Source organism: Malurus melanocephalus, unplaced genomic scaffold (genome assembly GCF_030028575.1).
Source record: "Malurus melanocephalus ecotype Western Australia unplaced genomic scaffold, MMel_1.1 scaffold_67, whole genome shotgun sequence".
NCBI lineage: Eukaryota > Metazoa > Chordata > Aves > Passeriformes > Maluridae > Malurus > Malurus melanocephalus.
This window is the reverse complement of record NW_026623299.1, coordinates 2,060,690-2,077,431: the sequence shown is the minus strand read 5'-3', so window position 1 is coordinate 2,077,431 and position 16,742 is coordinate 2,060,690. Positions and strand designations below refer to the sequence as shown.

General features: G+C 43.6%; 1 protein-coding gene across 1 annotated transcript; it reads left to right on the top strand.

Annotated features, from left to right (window-relative positions):
* On the top strand, positions 1-16,537 carry LCT (lactase). The gene is made up of 17 exons (XM_057366520.1): positions 1-667; positions 1,574-1,653; positions 2,919-3,002; positions 3,669-3,771; positions 4,157-4,232; positions 4,989-5,676; positions 6,050-6,695; positions 7,999-9,558; positions 9,898-10,166; positions 10,314-10,604; positions 11,420-11,618; positions 12,282-12,484; positions 12,845-12,954; positions 13,443-13,577; positions 14,505-14,728; positions 15,586-15,822; positions 16,326-16,537. Exons 1-17 carry the CDS (start codon positions 1-3, stop codon positions 16,535-16,537), a joined length of 5,784 nt encoding a protein of 1,927 aa, XP_057222503.1.
* The last annotated feature ends 205 nt before the right edge of the window (positions 16,538-16,742 follow it).

Here is a 16,742-nt window from a genome sequence, read left to right as displayed (position 1 = left end):
ATGGATCTGCTTTGTAAGACCATCATCCTCTCTCTGTTGGTTTCTCTCAGCCTTGGGCTCGATGCAGAATTTGCTCAGAATTTCATCAGCATTGCTGGGCCTCTGCCCAGTGAGCTGGCAGAGAGATTGGGTCTGCAGGAGCAGATCCTGCCCGAGGACCACCAGGGCCCTGCTGTGGCTAAAGCACAGAGTCACCTGTGCCAGCCAGATCTGCTGGCTTCCGAGCTGCCCTGGTAYTTCTCCCAGCTCCGTGAGCTGGGGGTGACACACTACAAAGTTTTCCTGCCGTGGGCACGGGTTCTTCCCAACGGGAGTGCCGAGCAGGCGGATGGAGCCCAGCTCTGGTGCTACCGGCAGCTGCTGGAGTCACTGGCTGCTGCAGAGCTCAAAGCTGTGCTGGTTCTGCACCACGGGCACATCCCCGGTGCTGTGGCTGCACAGGCCAGAGGGAAGGGAGCCAGGGCCTTTGCTGATCTTTTTGTGGAGTATGCAGAGTTCAGCTTGGAAGCTTTTGGGGACCTGGTGGATGTGTGGCTCTCCTTCAGTGACCTGCCTGAGGTCCTCCAAAGCCTGCCCTACACTGAGCCCCAGGAACGCGTCCAGGCCGTGGCTGCTGCCCATGAAGGATTTTACACCACCCTCATCAAGAAACTCTCACCAGCAGCAGGTAAGGAGAGCAGGGAGAGGGGTGTTGTCAATAGGACTCACAAATATTTTGAGATGGCATTAAATGGTAACAGCTATATGCAGTCTCTACGTAGATATTTTTGTGTAACTGGCCCATGGAGGAAAGACTAAAACCTTCCCAAAATGTGTCTGAAACCATAAAAAAACAAGGCACAAAAAGTCTCCTATGAGATAAAAACCGTGAGGAAGTCTGCAATGTCCTTTGTTTGACTTTCCTTGTTTCCTTTACATCAATTAAATCCAAAATCTACCTGTGTTTCACAGAGCAACAGAATTTCACCTCTTTCATGATGGGTACCTGGGATTTTTCAAGCAGTTGTCACCTTGGGTCTGCCTTCTTTGGCCGTGTAATTTTCCTGTCCCAGACAAACAACCAATAGAGCTGGCTGAGTCACCATTTCTTTTCCCAAATTTTTAATTAGTTAATTAATTTWAAATTCTTGCAGTCATCAGGAATACTTTGTTGTGCAATTCACACTATCTGGTGATAGCCCTTAGGAGTTGCCCTGATTTTGTCCTGCATCTCCTGTCCCTCCAAATTCCTGCCAGCCCAGCATCTCAGAAACATTCRGCATAGAAGGGATTAAAGAAAAATAACCATTATAGACCCATCCCAAAGGCATGAAAATTGAAGATATTACTTACAATTATGCAGGGTGTGGAAGGGCATTTTATTGTCAAAGGCTCCTTCAAGTCTGTCTTTAAATATTTGCCTTGTTCAACTCTCCATTGAAATCACAGCGGGTATTCTGAGTCTGGTGGGTACCTGGAGTCTGGTGTTCCACARCTCCTACAATTGAAAATTGGTTTTAAAATAACTGCAGTAAACTGAAATTTTTATTTGTCTTTAATATATTACTGACAGACTGCCTCTCTTTATTTCAAGGTGGAAAGGTGTCCATTGCTTTAGAAATGGGTCATGTCTTGGACAGTGCTTCATCAGAATTGCTTTCAGTTTCTCTTCAGGTAATACCTTAAGAGAAATATTTCCAAAAGTACATAATTTTGCTTTGATGTAGCTTTGCTTTAATTTATGGGATCAAGTGACTTGTTGCAAGTTAAATAAGATTTCAGCAGGTTGACCATTTGACCCGTTTGGTGAGCTTTACTTATTTGATTAGTCTGAGTATGTGAAGCTTGCTGATTTAAAAAGATCTTCAGCATCCTTTCTTGGCTAGTGGGCACTGATTTAGCTACATGGCGACRTGTTTGCTCTCATAATTGGCAATTTTAGCAAAATACTTGCTAAATAACAAGATATCTGCATAAAGTGTACCTTCTATCTTTTTCTTTGCATGTGTATTTAATGCACCACCAAAGATAAAGATACTTAATTTTAAATAGCTGCTATTTCAAAAATCTGTTGATTATGTTAAAACCCAGACTGAGCTGTTCTAAAAAAAAAAGTAGTGTAGTTCCACAGGGATGGCACAACATGAGAACATAATCTCTACAAAGGCAATGACAACATCTAAAGATCAAGTTCCTTGTTCACAGTTGTCCTCACCCAGAGGATGTTGATGTAGGTCATAGTGCACAAATGACAGTGCAGCATTCTTGCTGAATTCATAATCCTTCAAAATTTAGTAGCAGGGCAAGCAGTGTTGTATGTGGGACATTGCAAGGATTTAAGCAAGGTGTGGTTCATCAGGAGAGCAAAGAAGCTGTTTCAGATGAGCTAACTAAACTGGAATAGAACCTTGGACTGAAAAACAAACTGAAAGCTTATCAGTTTTCTTCCAATTTCATCAGCTGGTTTAATAACAGAATAAAGTCTGTTTGCTGGAGCTTGACGACTTTTACTGGGATAACACTTGCGGTTTGGAATGATTAAAGATTTCTGAAATGGACTTTCCCCGAAGGTTTATTGATAAGGCCTAGCTGACCCAYGTAATTGTAAGGGTTTCTCTGATTACTCATAGACAGTCTTACCAATTAAGAAATTTAATGTAAATCATTAATATTGTTCATAAAATACTCGTGGAATTTAATTTAGCTGTTTAAATTTTACTTTTCTGAGGAGGAGACATGCAAAACACATATTCCCATAAAATATCCTGTTTGTGCTCATTGTATTGTCCAGTGCACCTATACAGCTGTATGGCTTCTTATTCCACCAACATGTCTTTATCAAACCTTACATAATTTTATGTATTTTTAATGTAATACCTGCAAAAAAAAAAAAAAAGTGTTTTCCTCCAGGATGATTCTTTTCCTTTTCTTGTTTCCAGGATTCAGTAGACTTTGTGTCTCTTAGCCTTCAGTACCATTGTGGAAATGAAACAGATTTCTACAAAAAATTGAGTGAATTCCAGGTAATGTTATTCACAGGGTTAAAAATTTAGCAGCAAACAACAGACCATAAATAGGAGCAGAATTTCATGTTCTGTGATGCATGTCTAAACAGTTGTGATTTTCTGTGAGAGCTCAGGCAGCAGCTACACCAGGAAGCAGCTGCAAAGTGCTTATTTCTCTACTGTTACTCTGACTTAAAAACAGAAAAGTGCTGGAAAGGATCATCTTGGGCAATACTTATCATTGATATATTAATGATTGGAATGGAAGAATTCCTTTGTCCAGGACTGAAAATCCTTCTCTGTCACATGCTAAGTGTTTGATAAGCTGAAAGAGACTATTAAACTCTAGAATGGGCTCTCTGCAGCAGTGCTACCATATCAGTGCTTCACATTCCCCATCCACAGAGGCAGAAACATTAATGAGGATGAGTTTGTGGAAGGATTAGATCATATGGCAGCAACAACATCAGTGATGCTGTAGGCTGGTACCTGGTATTAAACCTCTGGTAGTGAACTGCGTTCTTTAAATCCATAAGCAAAGAGTCACCAGAATCTGGGTAGCAGGAAAAGGAGCTGCCCATGGAAAATACAAACAATGCCAACAGCATGGTTTTACTAGCTGACTGGTTTTCCTAGCTGGCTGATGCTTCTTTTCATACTAGTGTTTGAATTCTGGTTTTGCAGAGTGTCTGGAAGCACAAAAATATCTTGGTCTTCAGTCTAAAGTTGYTTGACTGTGCTTCCATGGAGGAAAATCCTTTCGAACCAGTAGCTGCCATTGCCATAGGTGAGTGATGTTGCAGTAAGGAGGAGAGTTTTTTAGTTAAGCTCTGCATAATAGAGCAGAGTTATAGAGGAAATTTTAAAAATCTATAGTTATAGAGGAAATTAAAAATCCAATCTAGGCTGMTGCTATTAGATGAAGTACCTTTATGTTTTTTTATAGTCTTATTGGAAAATTAAGGGTRGATGGTTAGTGTAGAGGGAGGGGAAACAGGAAATCTTCCCCAAATCTTTTCATCCTTTTCATGGGCCTCAAGTTGCAGTAGGAGAGGTTTAGGTTGGATATTAGGAAAAATTTATTTCACGATGTAATTGTACAAGTAGTGACATGCAGTCCATGGCATCTAAATTATGACTACATTGAGCACTTACCATTTGTTTTTTTTCAGCCATTAATACAGAAGAAGCATATATGATTGGCTATGACGTTAATGAGTTCTTGGACTACTTATCTCATGATTTAAGGTACTATGATAAAATACTGTAATRCTATATAATACTAAAATAAGATACAGTAATAAAACACTGTCCTCTAGAAACCTGTGTGCAGGGAGAGACAAGATAGTTTCTAGTGGTGAAGTCTGCTGTTAGTTGCTGAAAAGCTGCAAAGARCTGTCTTTCTGCTGAGCCCAGTCTCTTCCAATTACTTACAATCCTCTATCCTGCTACTAATCCTGTAATGTAATCCTCTTCCACTCTCTCATCCTTGGTTACCCAAATTGCACCTTCAAGCCAATAGTAACAAGTACATTTTTCAAACCTTCTGCTGTTTTCTACAGCAAAAGGTTRTAAATAAACAAATCCAATAGAGGCTTTCCTAGGGGAGAAGCCCATCGAGCTTATGGATGTCATTGTGCAGGGAAACGCTAAGGATTACAGTAGCAGGATTTATTAGTTTTAGCTTATCCTATGGAAACTCATGAAGTAGTTGTAGCATGGGAAATTGCTGCTCACTCCAATGATTTTGTTTGCACATCTGACTAATGATTTATGAGACTCTGTAAGCAAAGTGCTGCTCTCTTTGCAGTTACCCGACTGCCCTCCACCTCCATGTTTCAGCTGGGAGACAGGAGGCTTGGATTAATCAGATGTCAAAAGAACTATATGTAGCTTCTATGACCTGAATGGGAAGCAAACAATTCCTTTTTACTCCATATTTGCAAGTTCTGGGGCATTGGCATACACCTTGGAGATTTTAACATCTGTTTATTCTGTTTCCAGCAAAACAAAYACTCCACAGGAAAACCCAGATGCTGTTCTTGCCCCTCGGTCCTCCTATCAAACGGTTTGGGAAAAGTTTGCWAAGCAGTCTGAATCAGAGAGGGATTCTTTCCTGCAAGATGTTTTCCCAAGTGGTTTCCTCTGGGGCGTATCCACAGGTGCCTTTAACGTYGAAGGAGCTTGGGCAGAGGATGGGAAAGGAGAGAGCATCTGGGATCAGTTTGGGCATGCAGGCCATGTCCACATGAACCAAACAGCAGACGTGGCATGTGACAGCTACTATAAAACCGCCTATGACCTTTACCTGCTTAGGGGTCTTCACCCCCAGCTGTAYAAATTCTCTGTATCCTGGTCTAGAATCTTCCCTGCTGGCACCAACGAGACCATCAATTCCAAGGGTGTTGATTATTACAGCCGATTAATTGACCAGCTGTTAGACTCTARCATTGAGCCCATGGTGACTCTGTTCCACTGGGACCTGCCCCAGGCTCTGCAGGCTCTTGGTGGCTGGCAGAATGAAAGCATCATCGATGCTTTTGTGAGCTATGCAGAGTTCTGCTTTTCCACTTTCGGGGATCGKGTCAAGCTCTGGGTTACATTCCACGAGCCCTGGGTCATCAGCTACGCTGGCTACGGCACTGGAGAGCATCCYCCAGGAATCACTGACCCAGGAGTAGCATCGTACAAGGTAGGGAATTATTCCTTACAGGAATCCTGCAGCTGCTCTAGTAGTGTTGTTTTCCATGATGGTTCTGTGCTTTAGCTGTGTTTAGGCCTAGCATGGCTTCTGAGACGACAATTTGGGTGCTGGATATATGACACTGGTTAAAGATGGGTTAATTAAGGGAGGCTGCATGTTTTATTTTACTTTTCTATTCTGAAAGCCGGTGTTGATGGATAATCAGATTCTTTTGCTTATTCCAAATGCTACTAGGCTCCCTGTCTATGGCTATTTGTTTTGCCTAGGTGTTTTCTTTTGGATGGAGAGGGCAATAAGCTCAATGTTTAAGAGKTCCTGTGCAATGCAGTGTGACACRTTTTCCTCTGCTTTTTGCTCCCAGGCTGCTCACACAATTCTCAAGGCTCATGCCAAGGTCTGGCACCTGTACAATGACAAATACCGTTCTCAGCAACTGGGAAAGGTAGGGCTGGTGCTGAATTCAGACTGGGCTGAGCCCAAGACTCCAACSAGCTCTGAGGATGTGAGGGCGTCTGAGAGGTACCTGCAGTTCATGCTTGGCTGGTTTGCTCACCCCATATTTGTTAATGGTGATTACCCAGATATGCTGAAGGCTCAGATCCAGGAAGTGAACCAGCAGTGCTCCACAACAGTTGCACAGCTGCCTGTATTTACAGAGGAAGAGAAGTCCTGGGTGAAAGGCACTGCAGATTTTTTTGGCCTTTCCCATTACACTTCCCGCCTGGTCAGTGCCAGGACTAACAGGACCTGCACACCAGGCTACGAGAGCATTGGGGACTTCTCCTTGCAYGTAGATCCTTCCTGGCCACAGGCTGCCTCTTCTTGGATCCATGTGGTCCCTTGGGGATTAAGAAGGCTGCTGAACTTTGTATCCCAGGAATACACACAGTCAAATATCCCAATATACATAGCAGGGAATGGTGTGCCAACAGGAGATGTGGGGGATCTCATCAATGACACTCTGCGAGTGGATTATTTACGCCAGTACATCGATGAGGCCCTGAAAGGTATGGAGAAATCGAATAATTTCATTTTTTTTAATCATGGCAACGAATTATTCTAGCCCTTCCACGGTGGTTAACTCTACAACAGTGATGTGAGGTCAGCTGCCTATTATGCAGGTAGTGAGTGTCACCTTACATATTTAAGCCTGTTTGGTGTCCCGTCATGTAGCTCTCCATTCTCTTTAGATATTGGAGTGCATTTTTCATGTCTATGGATTAGTGTAGTCTGGGCCCTTAGGTCAGTCTCTCTGTGAGAACACTGTTTATGTGCTCCAGCTCCCCTGGAGATGATTGGCCTGCAGGCTCTTGCCTGTGGGCATCTCATAAATCAGGGCTGAAGTGCCTTTAGCGATTAATCAGATCTAACTGGCAGCAACCTGCATCACTTCAGGCTGGAAATATCTCCTAAAATTTCTACCTCAATCATTTTGAGAATGTTCAAGTTAAGCTTGTAGAATGTTCAAATTATGCTTGTATCTTTACAAGATGTATATTATTGGACATAAAAATAGTGTAAGTGGCAAGTTCTGGACAAGTATAGAGAACTGAGATTTCAAATAGRTTTGACTGATGCTCTCTAGATTGACTAAACAATACTATCAGGAAAACATTTAATATGCTCTGTTGAATATGCTGGTGATCAGTGTGTGTAGCATTTGATCTTTTTGACCTCTAGGTCAAGATCTCATACTGCTGGAAGTGTTGAAGGAGTTATGAAAACCACAATTTAGCATTGCTGTTATGCCTTAGTAGAAGTAAAGAGGATGGACTGCACAAGGGAGTGAACTTGTTTTGAATGACAGATTTACTGCTTTTTTTGTAAGCAGTGTGTGGAGGGATGTTGTGCTTGCTTCTGTTGGTATTGGATACCCTGTTCTGCTAAAAGAAGCTCTCCTGTGCTCAGGGAATATAGGCAAGCACTAAATAYATGCAAAGTTTCAGTTTAAAAACAGTGTTAAATCTAGAGGTGCACCGTACACTTAAATTGATGAAATCTGCTTGAAAACAAGAGGACAGGGGAAGGGATACCAGTGGCACGAGTGTCCTGTACTCAGATACCTCTTAACAAATACTTCTTTTCTACACATTTTTATCACTAAGCATTTGACCAGCTCCTATTAGAGTGCTGACTGCTTTTCTTGCCACGTACTCTTAATTGTTTGGGAGATTTTTTTAGCCTTTAAAACCATTTTTAAGTGTTTGCCTTGTCACAATATATGCTTGACTATGGTGCTTCTGTTGTGCTGAGCTGTGTTCAGGATCTTTCAGGTGGGTAAGTAACAGTGTCTCATTGTTTCTGTGGCAGCGGTGCAAGTGGACGCCGTTCATGTTGGGTCATACATTGCTCGATCCCTGRTTGATGGCTTTGAAGGCCCAGAGGGGTACAGCCTGAAATTCGGGCTGCATCATGTGAACTTTGCAGACAGCAACAGACCAAGGACTCCCAAGGCATCTGCTTACTTCTATGCCGGTGTTATTGAAAAAAATGGTTTTCCATCCAAAGCCTTGGGCAGACCTTCTGCTCCAGKGGTGTTTGACCGACCTGTGCCATCAAAACTGCCAAATTTGCCAGCATCAGAAGTTCCCTCCAAGGCAAAGGTTGTCTGGCAGAAGTTCTCATCTCAGACTGCCTTTGAAAGAGATATGTACTTTTATGGTACATTCCCAGAGGATTTTACCTGGGGTGTGTCTTCCTCTGCCTACCAGATAGAGGGAGGTTGGGATGCTGATGGCAAAGGACCCAGCATTTGGGATAACTTCACCCATGTCCCAGGGAATATAAATAATAATGACAATGGAGACATAGCTTGTGATAGCTACCACAAGGTGGAGGAAGATATTTACCTGCTGAGAGGCTTAGGGGTAAACAATTATCGTTTCTCTCTGTCCTGGCCTCGAATTTTCCCCACTGGAAGGAACAACTCAATCAACAGCTACGGAGTTGATTATTACARCCGTCTCATTGATGGGCTGGTTGCAAATAACATCACTCCGATTGTCACTCTCTACCACTGGGACCTGCCACAAGCTCTCCAGGACATTGGTGGCTGGGAGAGCGACGAGCTGATTGATCTGTTTGACAGCTTTGCAGACTTCTGTTTCCGGACCTTTGGGGACAGGGTGAAGTTCTGGATTACATTCAATGAACCCCAAATCATTGCCTGGCTGGGCTAYGGCCCCGGGACATTCCCACCCAATGTCAAGGACCCTGGCAGTGCTCCCTACAGGGTTGCCCACATCCTACTGAAAGCTCACGCCAGGGTGTACCACACCTACGATGACAAATACAGAGCGAGTCAGGGCGGGGTCATTGCCCTGTGCCCCAACATCGACTGGGCTGAGCCGAGGACGCCGAGCGACCCCAGGGACATTGAGGCTGCTGACAGGTACCTGCAGTTTTTGGTGGGGTGGTTCGCACACCCGATCTTCAAAAACGGGGACTACCCCAACGTGATGAAGTGGAAGGTTGGGAACAGGAGTGAGCTCCAGAACCTGCCGTCGTCGCGCTTGCCGGTTTTCACAGCAGAGGAGCGTGAATACATCCGCGGCACCGCAGATGTCTTCTGCTTCAAYACCTACACCTCCAAAATTATAACTCATTCAACAACACGTCTGARGCCCTTCTCTTATGAGTATGACCGRGAAGTTTCTATAAAAGTTGACAGCTCCTGGCCTTCCTCCGCTGTCAGTGGTTATCTGGCTGTGTCCTGGGGTCTGCGGCGGCTGCTGAACTGGATCAAAGAGGAATATGGAAATCCCCCGATCTATATCATTGAGAACGGTGTGGGGATAAAGGCCAAATCRGATGTTGATGACAATTCCAGGATATTTTTCTACAAAACATACATTAATGAAGCTTTAAAAGGTACAAGAATTTGCTTTTGTTCTGTTGGTGGTGTGTGTCTCCTCTCTACATTGCTGGTCACTTTACTTGTCTGATGAGTAGATGAGTACTTTTAAAAAGTAATTGATACCAGTTTTTAAATAGTCTGAACACAATRTAAAGAGTATTTGGTTTTATGATCTCCTTTGAATGGCTGTACTTTGTTTCCTACAACTATGATGATTCTCTTAATGGTTTTACTTGACCAGTGCCAGCTGTATGCAAATAGGAGCCTGTATGTGCTTGCATGTGAATTCTTTGGGGTTCATTTAATGTGTGATTATGCCACTGATGCTCTTCCATTTGTTTCTGGTCTTTCAGCTTACAAGTTAGATGGTGTTAATCTGAAAGGATACAACGCTTGGTCTTTGTTGGATAACTTTGARTGGCGTGATGGTTATGATCCAAGATTTGGGTTGAACCAGGTTGATTTTGACAACCCCAACCGGCCAAGAACGCCAAAGCGCTCTGCTGTGTACTACGCAGAAATCATCCACAACAATGGCATCCCACTGCCCAAGGAAGATGAATTTTTATATGGAGAGTTTCCAGAGAACTTCTGGTGGAGTGTAGCAACTGCAGCTTATCAGGTCAGGAAACTGAGATGGACTCCTGAAGTATCTGTGGACAGTTAGTTACTTGTGTAGCACCACAAAGAATAACAGACTGAATTCTTTGCTAGGCCGAGATCTAAATTTAGGGCTTGCTAACAATTTCTCCCCCATTTTCAATTACAGATTGAGGGAGGATGGAGAGCAGATGGGAAAGGACTTAGCATTTGGGACAAATATTCCCACACTCCCTTGAGAATTGGCAAAGATGCGACTGGAGATGTAGCTTGTGACAGCTACCACAAGATTGAGGAGGATGTGGAAATGCTGAAAAGCCTCAAGGTGTCTCACTATCGCTTTTCAATCTCCTGGTCCCGTGTTCTCCCAGATGGGACCACTAGATACATCAATGAAAAGGGACTGAACTACTATGAAAGGCTGATYGATGCCCTTCTGGCAGCCAACATTATGCCTCAGGTAATTACACCCAGTAACTTTCAGGTAACTAAAAAATAGCAAACCCAATATCTGATGCTCAGAGCAACATGTGCGTTTCCATCCACATCCTCCTTCACACAGAAATGGTTTTTCTTTTTTCATTTTCTTCTGTGAAGAAACACAGGGTATTGCCTAAGCAAATAAACTTGGAATATAGGGATGTATTGAAATTTCTGTCCAGAAAGATCACAGTAACGTTATTGTTGGCTGTTTCCAATTGCCTTCTTGTCCCTCATGTACTTGGAAATAGATTCCACAGGGACCTATGCAGAGATCTTTGGAGAYACTGAGGTGAGACTGAATAATGTGGCTCCCAAGATCTTCCTTCTTGCCCTTCTTRGAGATGGRTGTAAATTTATSCTTTTCCTGRGACTCAGGAAGCTCCACTGGTCASTGWGGTTTGTTGCATACAATGGACAGGACCTCACCCCTGCATCAATGAGCCCTTTCAGCACTGTTGAGTGACTCTGAGCTGTCCTCAGACCCCTGTACCAGCCCACTCAGGTGTTCTAGTGGATTGTACTACACCTGCTGCAGGTGCAGCAGTTCTTCACTGATTGGTTTTTGCTGCCACAAGGTGGTTTTTGGTAAAAGCTTCATCTTCACGATCAGACAGTCCCTAAAGAAACTGGCAAAAAGGTATTTATCTGAGTGCATGAGGGATCACTACAACATCAGTCACAGTCAGGAAAGGTAACTGCGGATCAAAGCAGAGTTTATTTTTGTTCATAAATGAGTCTGAGTTACTGTAAGAGTGACTGGTKGATCCTTTATCCTGCTGTCTTTCCCCACAGGTAACTCTGTATCACTGGGACCTCCCCCAGGCACTGCAGGACATCGGTGGGTGGGAGAATGATACCATAGTTCAGAGATTTAAGGAATATGCTGAGGTCATTTTCCAGAGGCTGGGGGATAAAGTGAAATTTTGGATAACCCTCAATGAACCCTACAACACTGCATATCTTGGCTACGGTGTTGGCACTGCTGCTCCAGGCAAGTCTTCTGGGCAGAATCTCAGAATGCTCACAGCACTGTCTGCWCAATTGTTTTATACTGCAGCAAAGAAGCTGCTTGGGTCTTGCAAAGGTAGAGCAAGGAAGATGATGTGGTGTGGATAGATGGAGTTCAGATTGCTGTGGTGTGGTGAACAGTTCCTTCTTTCACTCTTTCTGTCACCTCCTCCTTCCATTCCTCTAATCCACCCTTCCTCTGCAGCCTCTGGATTACCCTTGCTGCCCAGAGCAGATCCCAYTTCCAGACCAGCTCCAGGGACTGTGGAGAAGGATTTGGGCTGGAGGAGGACCCAGCTCAGCTGCAGGGTAGAGCCTAGAGAAGAGAGAATGTGAGCTGGCCTGAACACCCAGCTTTCTGCACTCCTGGCAGCAGCAGCCTGTGTCCTGGTCCAGAGGAAGGAGGGGGCAATGCMGACTCCTCCTGGCACAGCCTTCCTCCAGCACTGCTCCTTCAGCTACCTCTGCCTAGTGCTGATTCCAGCCCGGGGCTGGGCTCGGGCCACCAGGTGCTGCACTTTATTCCTTTACCAGGGACATTTCTGGGTGCCCCGGGGTTGTGTTAGCCCGGGAAGCAGCAGTGAGAGGGCTGGGAAGTGCTGTTCTGCTGTCTGCACTGTCCCTGACTCTGTTCCTGTCCCTGCAGGTGTCTCTGTTCGGCCTGGGCGTGCTCCCTACGTGGTGGGACACAACTTGATCAAGGCACATGCYGAGGTCTGGCACTTGTACAACGAGACCTACCGGGCCAAGCAGGGAGGGCTCATCTCCATCACCATCAACTCTGACTGGGCAGAGCCACGCAACCCACACAAGCAGGAGGACATCGAAGCTGCCAGACGATTCATGCAGGTACAGAGACCCCTGGTCACAGCTCTGCCTGCTCCTGGTGACACCCCCTCTCTGGGTGCTGGATGTGCCCAGAACCCAGGTCAGCATCTCACTGAAATAACATGAGGCAGAGGCAGCACTGCAGGGGAATGTATCACCCTCTTATGGGGGATAAACAGGCATGCAAGAAAAATGAAACTAAATATGGTTGCTGTGACAACAGCTTATTAAACTTACTGCTGTTTAATGGGCATTCCTGTGTATCTGCATGTGCCTGTTTGTTATAAATTTGGGTATCACCTATAAAGCAGCATGTCACAAAGAAGTGGTAAAATCCCATGTTTTGATATATGATTCATCTTCCCTTATTTCCTGGTTTAGTTTTTTCTAGGTTGGTTTGCTCATCCCATTTTCAAAAATGGTGATTATAGTGAAGTGATGAAAAAAAGGATTCGGGAACGAAGTCTGGCTCAGGGTCTGAGCAAGTCCCGGTAAGGGCCCGGGCACACACCAGCTTTTGTTTCACTGGTTGTGCTCAAACCTGCTTTTCTGATTGAAATTATACATTTCAATGRTTCTATTACAATGTTACTGCAAATAAGCTTAATTRTATCCTCACAGAAAAATTTWRGTGTACATTTTCATAGAATMATAGAATGGCTTGTGTTGGAAGGCATCTTAAAGATCACTTAGTTCCARTCTAAGCRRGAGGTTTTTGCCTGATCATATCCTTGGGGTAATAAATTAGCAGCTCAGTGACACAGTAACTGCCCCACATTTGACACACAGTGCTTTGCCTGATGCCTGTGATAAATTTATTTAACTTTTCTTAAAACTATRTACTCAACTCATTGGTCCCTCTCAGTTACATTTCTTGTTTCCTATTCCCAATTCCCAGTTTCTGTCCTTGTGGTGCTGGTACCAGGGATACCAGCATTAGCCATGGTGTRCAAAGTGTATTCTCTGTTTTCTCTTGCAGACTTCCAGAATTTACTGAAAGTGAAAAACAAAGAATTAAAGGCACATTTGACTACTTTGGTCTCAATCATTATACCACGGTTTTAACATACAACCTAAACTATCCTAAGGGTGTTATGTCRTATGACTCTGACAGGTAAGAGATGAATGTAAATTATTGTAAATGTAATGTAAACAAAATCTGCAAACCTGGAGCCTGGGTCAACTGACAAGTATAAATTGATAGCAAATAAAGCTCTCAGACAGGTGTTTTAAGCTGTCATAACCAATACTAGGGAGAACATAACCAAACARTACCTGAGGTGCTGTTCTTTTCACCGAAGTCCAGCAATAGCCCTTGGTTTTTTTTTTCCATTCATGAGATGATAAACAGTATTTATCATATTTYCCTCCTCCAATCTGCAGTTTGAACTGTGAGGTGTTATCCTGGTTTATGGATACTCCTCCATTTGTTGTTAAACAGTTTTAGGTCCCTCACTGCAYTGGATAAATGTAAGTTCAAAGTCTAAATAACTCAATCACTTGATGGTTACGCATAGRTAAGATTTTTTTATTTAGATACTAAATATATTTAGTATATAAATATATAGATACTAATTTTATTCCTCAACTCCAAAAAGGAAATAATAGGAGCTTACTAGTTTTTCTAATAAGAATTTAGGTAATGGTGGGACCACACATGGAAATGAAACTGTCAGCTTTCCAAAATGTTTCCACAGAGAATAGATGAAATTTTTRTAACTTCCCTTTGCTGCTACATCTCAGCCCCTAAGATTTATCCCTGTCTGACAGTGGGCTCAGTCTTGCATTTTGTGTCCTCAAGCACTGCATCATGCCTTGAAAAGTAGAAATGGTGTTGTAGTATGCAAAGATTTGAAACCAACATCCCATCCTCAGCCACAGCTGATTTACACAGAGCATGACTGTAAAGCCAAGCATGAGAAGTGTTTTCTATGAAAAACACTTGTGTCTTTTAGGCTTGTGAGCAGGAGCAGCACCTCAGCCCTGGGCCCTGAGGTGCCTGGCCCGTGGGACTGGCCCTGAGCAGTGTCCTCCTCCACAGGGGTGTAGCCACAGTGACTGACCGCAGCTGGCTGGACTCGGGCTCTGTCTGGCTCAAGGTGACACCCTTTGGATTCAGAAAGATCCTCAGGTGGATAAAGGAAGAATACAACAACCCTCCCATTTATGTGACCGAAAACGGCGTCTCGGAAAGGGGAGCCTTTGAATTCAATGACACTTGGAGAATGCATTACTATCGGAGCTACATCAACGAGGCACTCAAAGGTAGGAGTGGTGATTGAACTCTGGTCATCCAAAGCTCTAGAGAGCAGCAGTGGCTTTGCCACAAGACTGATGTGTATAAAGCAAGTTGTGAAGAGCTGAAAGGCCATTGCAATCACACTTGTAAGCTGCATAGGCACATGGGTTTCCTGAATCCATCAGCAAGAGCCTTTGGGTTTACCAAAAACTGCCCATGGATAGTCACAACTGTGCCAGGAAAGGGGATCTAAAGGGAGAACAAACCCTGGGTTTAGTAGAGTAACTTSCAAGTTCCTTGATTTGCTACACCTGGTGAGAGAAGGTTCTARTATCTGATACACTCCTGTTTTGGCTTCTAGTTTGACTACTGCTGTGTCTAAAAACTGCATCTTTTTGAAATGGTAAAAACCCAACCCCCAAACTGGTTTCAATTACAGCTGTGTCAAGCAAGTTCAGGAAAGGGCTTTTTCAGTTTGCTTTTCTGACATATTGGGAACAGCCAGGTGTTCAGGAAGTGCTCATTTACGGCCTTGTAGTAGCAACACCCCACAAACATTTGTTTAAACAATAGTTGCATTTTGATGTTTTTTCTTCTTTATTCTTAAACCTTTGTTTCTTGGACAAAAATTTTGATTTTTGGAGCAGAGGGAAGCAGTGTCCATTTCTGGGCACAGAGTGAACTACCCTGGCTGTTTGTTGACTGTAACTGGGCAGCAGAGCTAAGTCAGCACAGCAGAGAGGTGGCAATGAGGAGAACAAAACCAACAAGGCCCAGGTGGCAATAACCTCACCAAGTGCCAAGTGTGGATGTTCTGGAGCACCTTCCTGCCCTGGCTGCCAAGGGGTGACCAYTGACCTGTTCTCTCTGCTCCTGCCTGCAGCCATTGTGCTTGATGGTGTTGACTTACGGGGCTACACTGCGTGGACACTGATGGACAACTTGGAGTGGGCAGTGGGTTATGAGGAAAAGTTTGGGCTCTACCATGTGAATTTCTCAGATCCCTCTTTGCCACGGCGACCCAAGGCCTCAGCCAAATATTACTCACAGATCATAAAATGCAATGGCTTTCCAGACCCAGCAATGGGCCCRCATCCCTGTCTGGAACAGGAGCCAGAAGGTGAGTGATGCAGCATAAATGTTGCTTGTGTGTTCACATCTGATCCTAGTGCCAAAAGAGTTCCATTATCTAAGGTCTTTAGAGACAACACTGTTTTCTGCGATTTTTTTAAGGACTCTAATCATTGTCCCTTCTGTATGCAAATCCAGACTAACAATTTAATCTTGTGCAAGAGCACCTCAACATGCCTGTCTTCAGAATACAACAAAAGTTATTTCACTAGATTTTTCTATAAGAAAATTGCCCAAGATATTTTCCAAACCACACATATTCAATACTTTCACAACGTTTTTTCTAAGCAATTCTGAAAACTTTATACAAATCGTTGTTTTGGGTAAGGTTTTGGAAATACTGATTCTTTTGTGATTTRTGATTTCTCAACTGGAGCAGTACCACAAACAGCAGCCAGTGTTGGTGAGGGGGTTTGGGAATGAGGGTATTCCCCTGCATGCTCCGTTCCCCCAGGCTCTGTCCTAACACTTTTTTACTGTTTTCCCATACAGTGACACCAACAGACCCCACTCCAGAAGCAGCTGACAGCGTGAGCTTTTTGGGATTGGATTTAACATCCCAAAGTGCAGAAATTGCTCTTTATGTGCTTTTTGCTCTTTCTGCAGTTGGAGCATTGGGCTTGGCTCTTTTTGCATACAAATATAGAAAATTATCCAAAAGATCCCCTAAACAATCACCCATGGAACTSAGTAGTAAACTGTAATATTTCCACCTGATAAAGTGTTTGTTTGGTTTGTTTTTTCTTAAAAAAAAAAAAGTCTGTACCACTAGAAAAAAAAAAAAATCCAGTGCTTGCACTATTGCAGCTTTGTATCKTGCCTCAGAGATAGCTCCCCAGTATTTTGCTGTTTGCTTTCCAACTTAAAAAAGGGGAGGAAAATTATTTTTCTGTGTTAACTGTCTCTTTT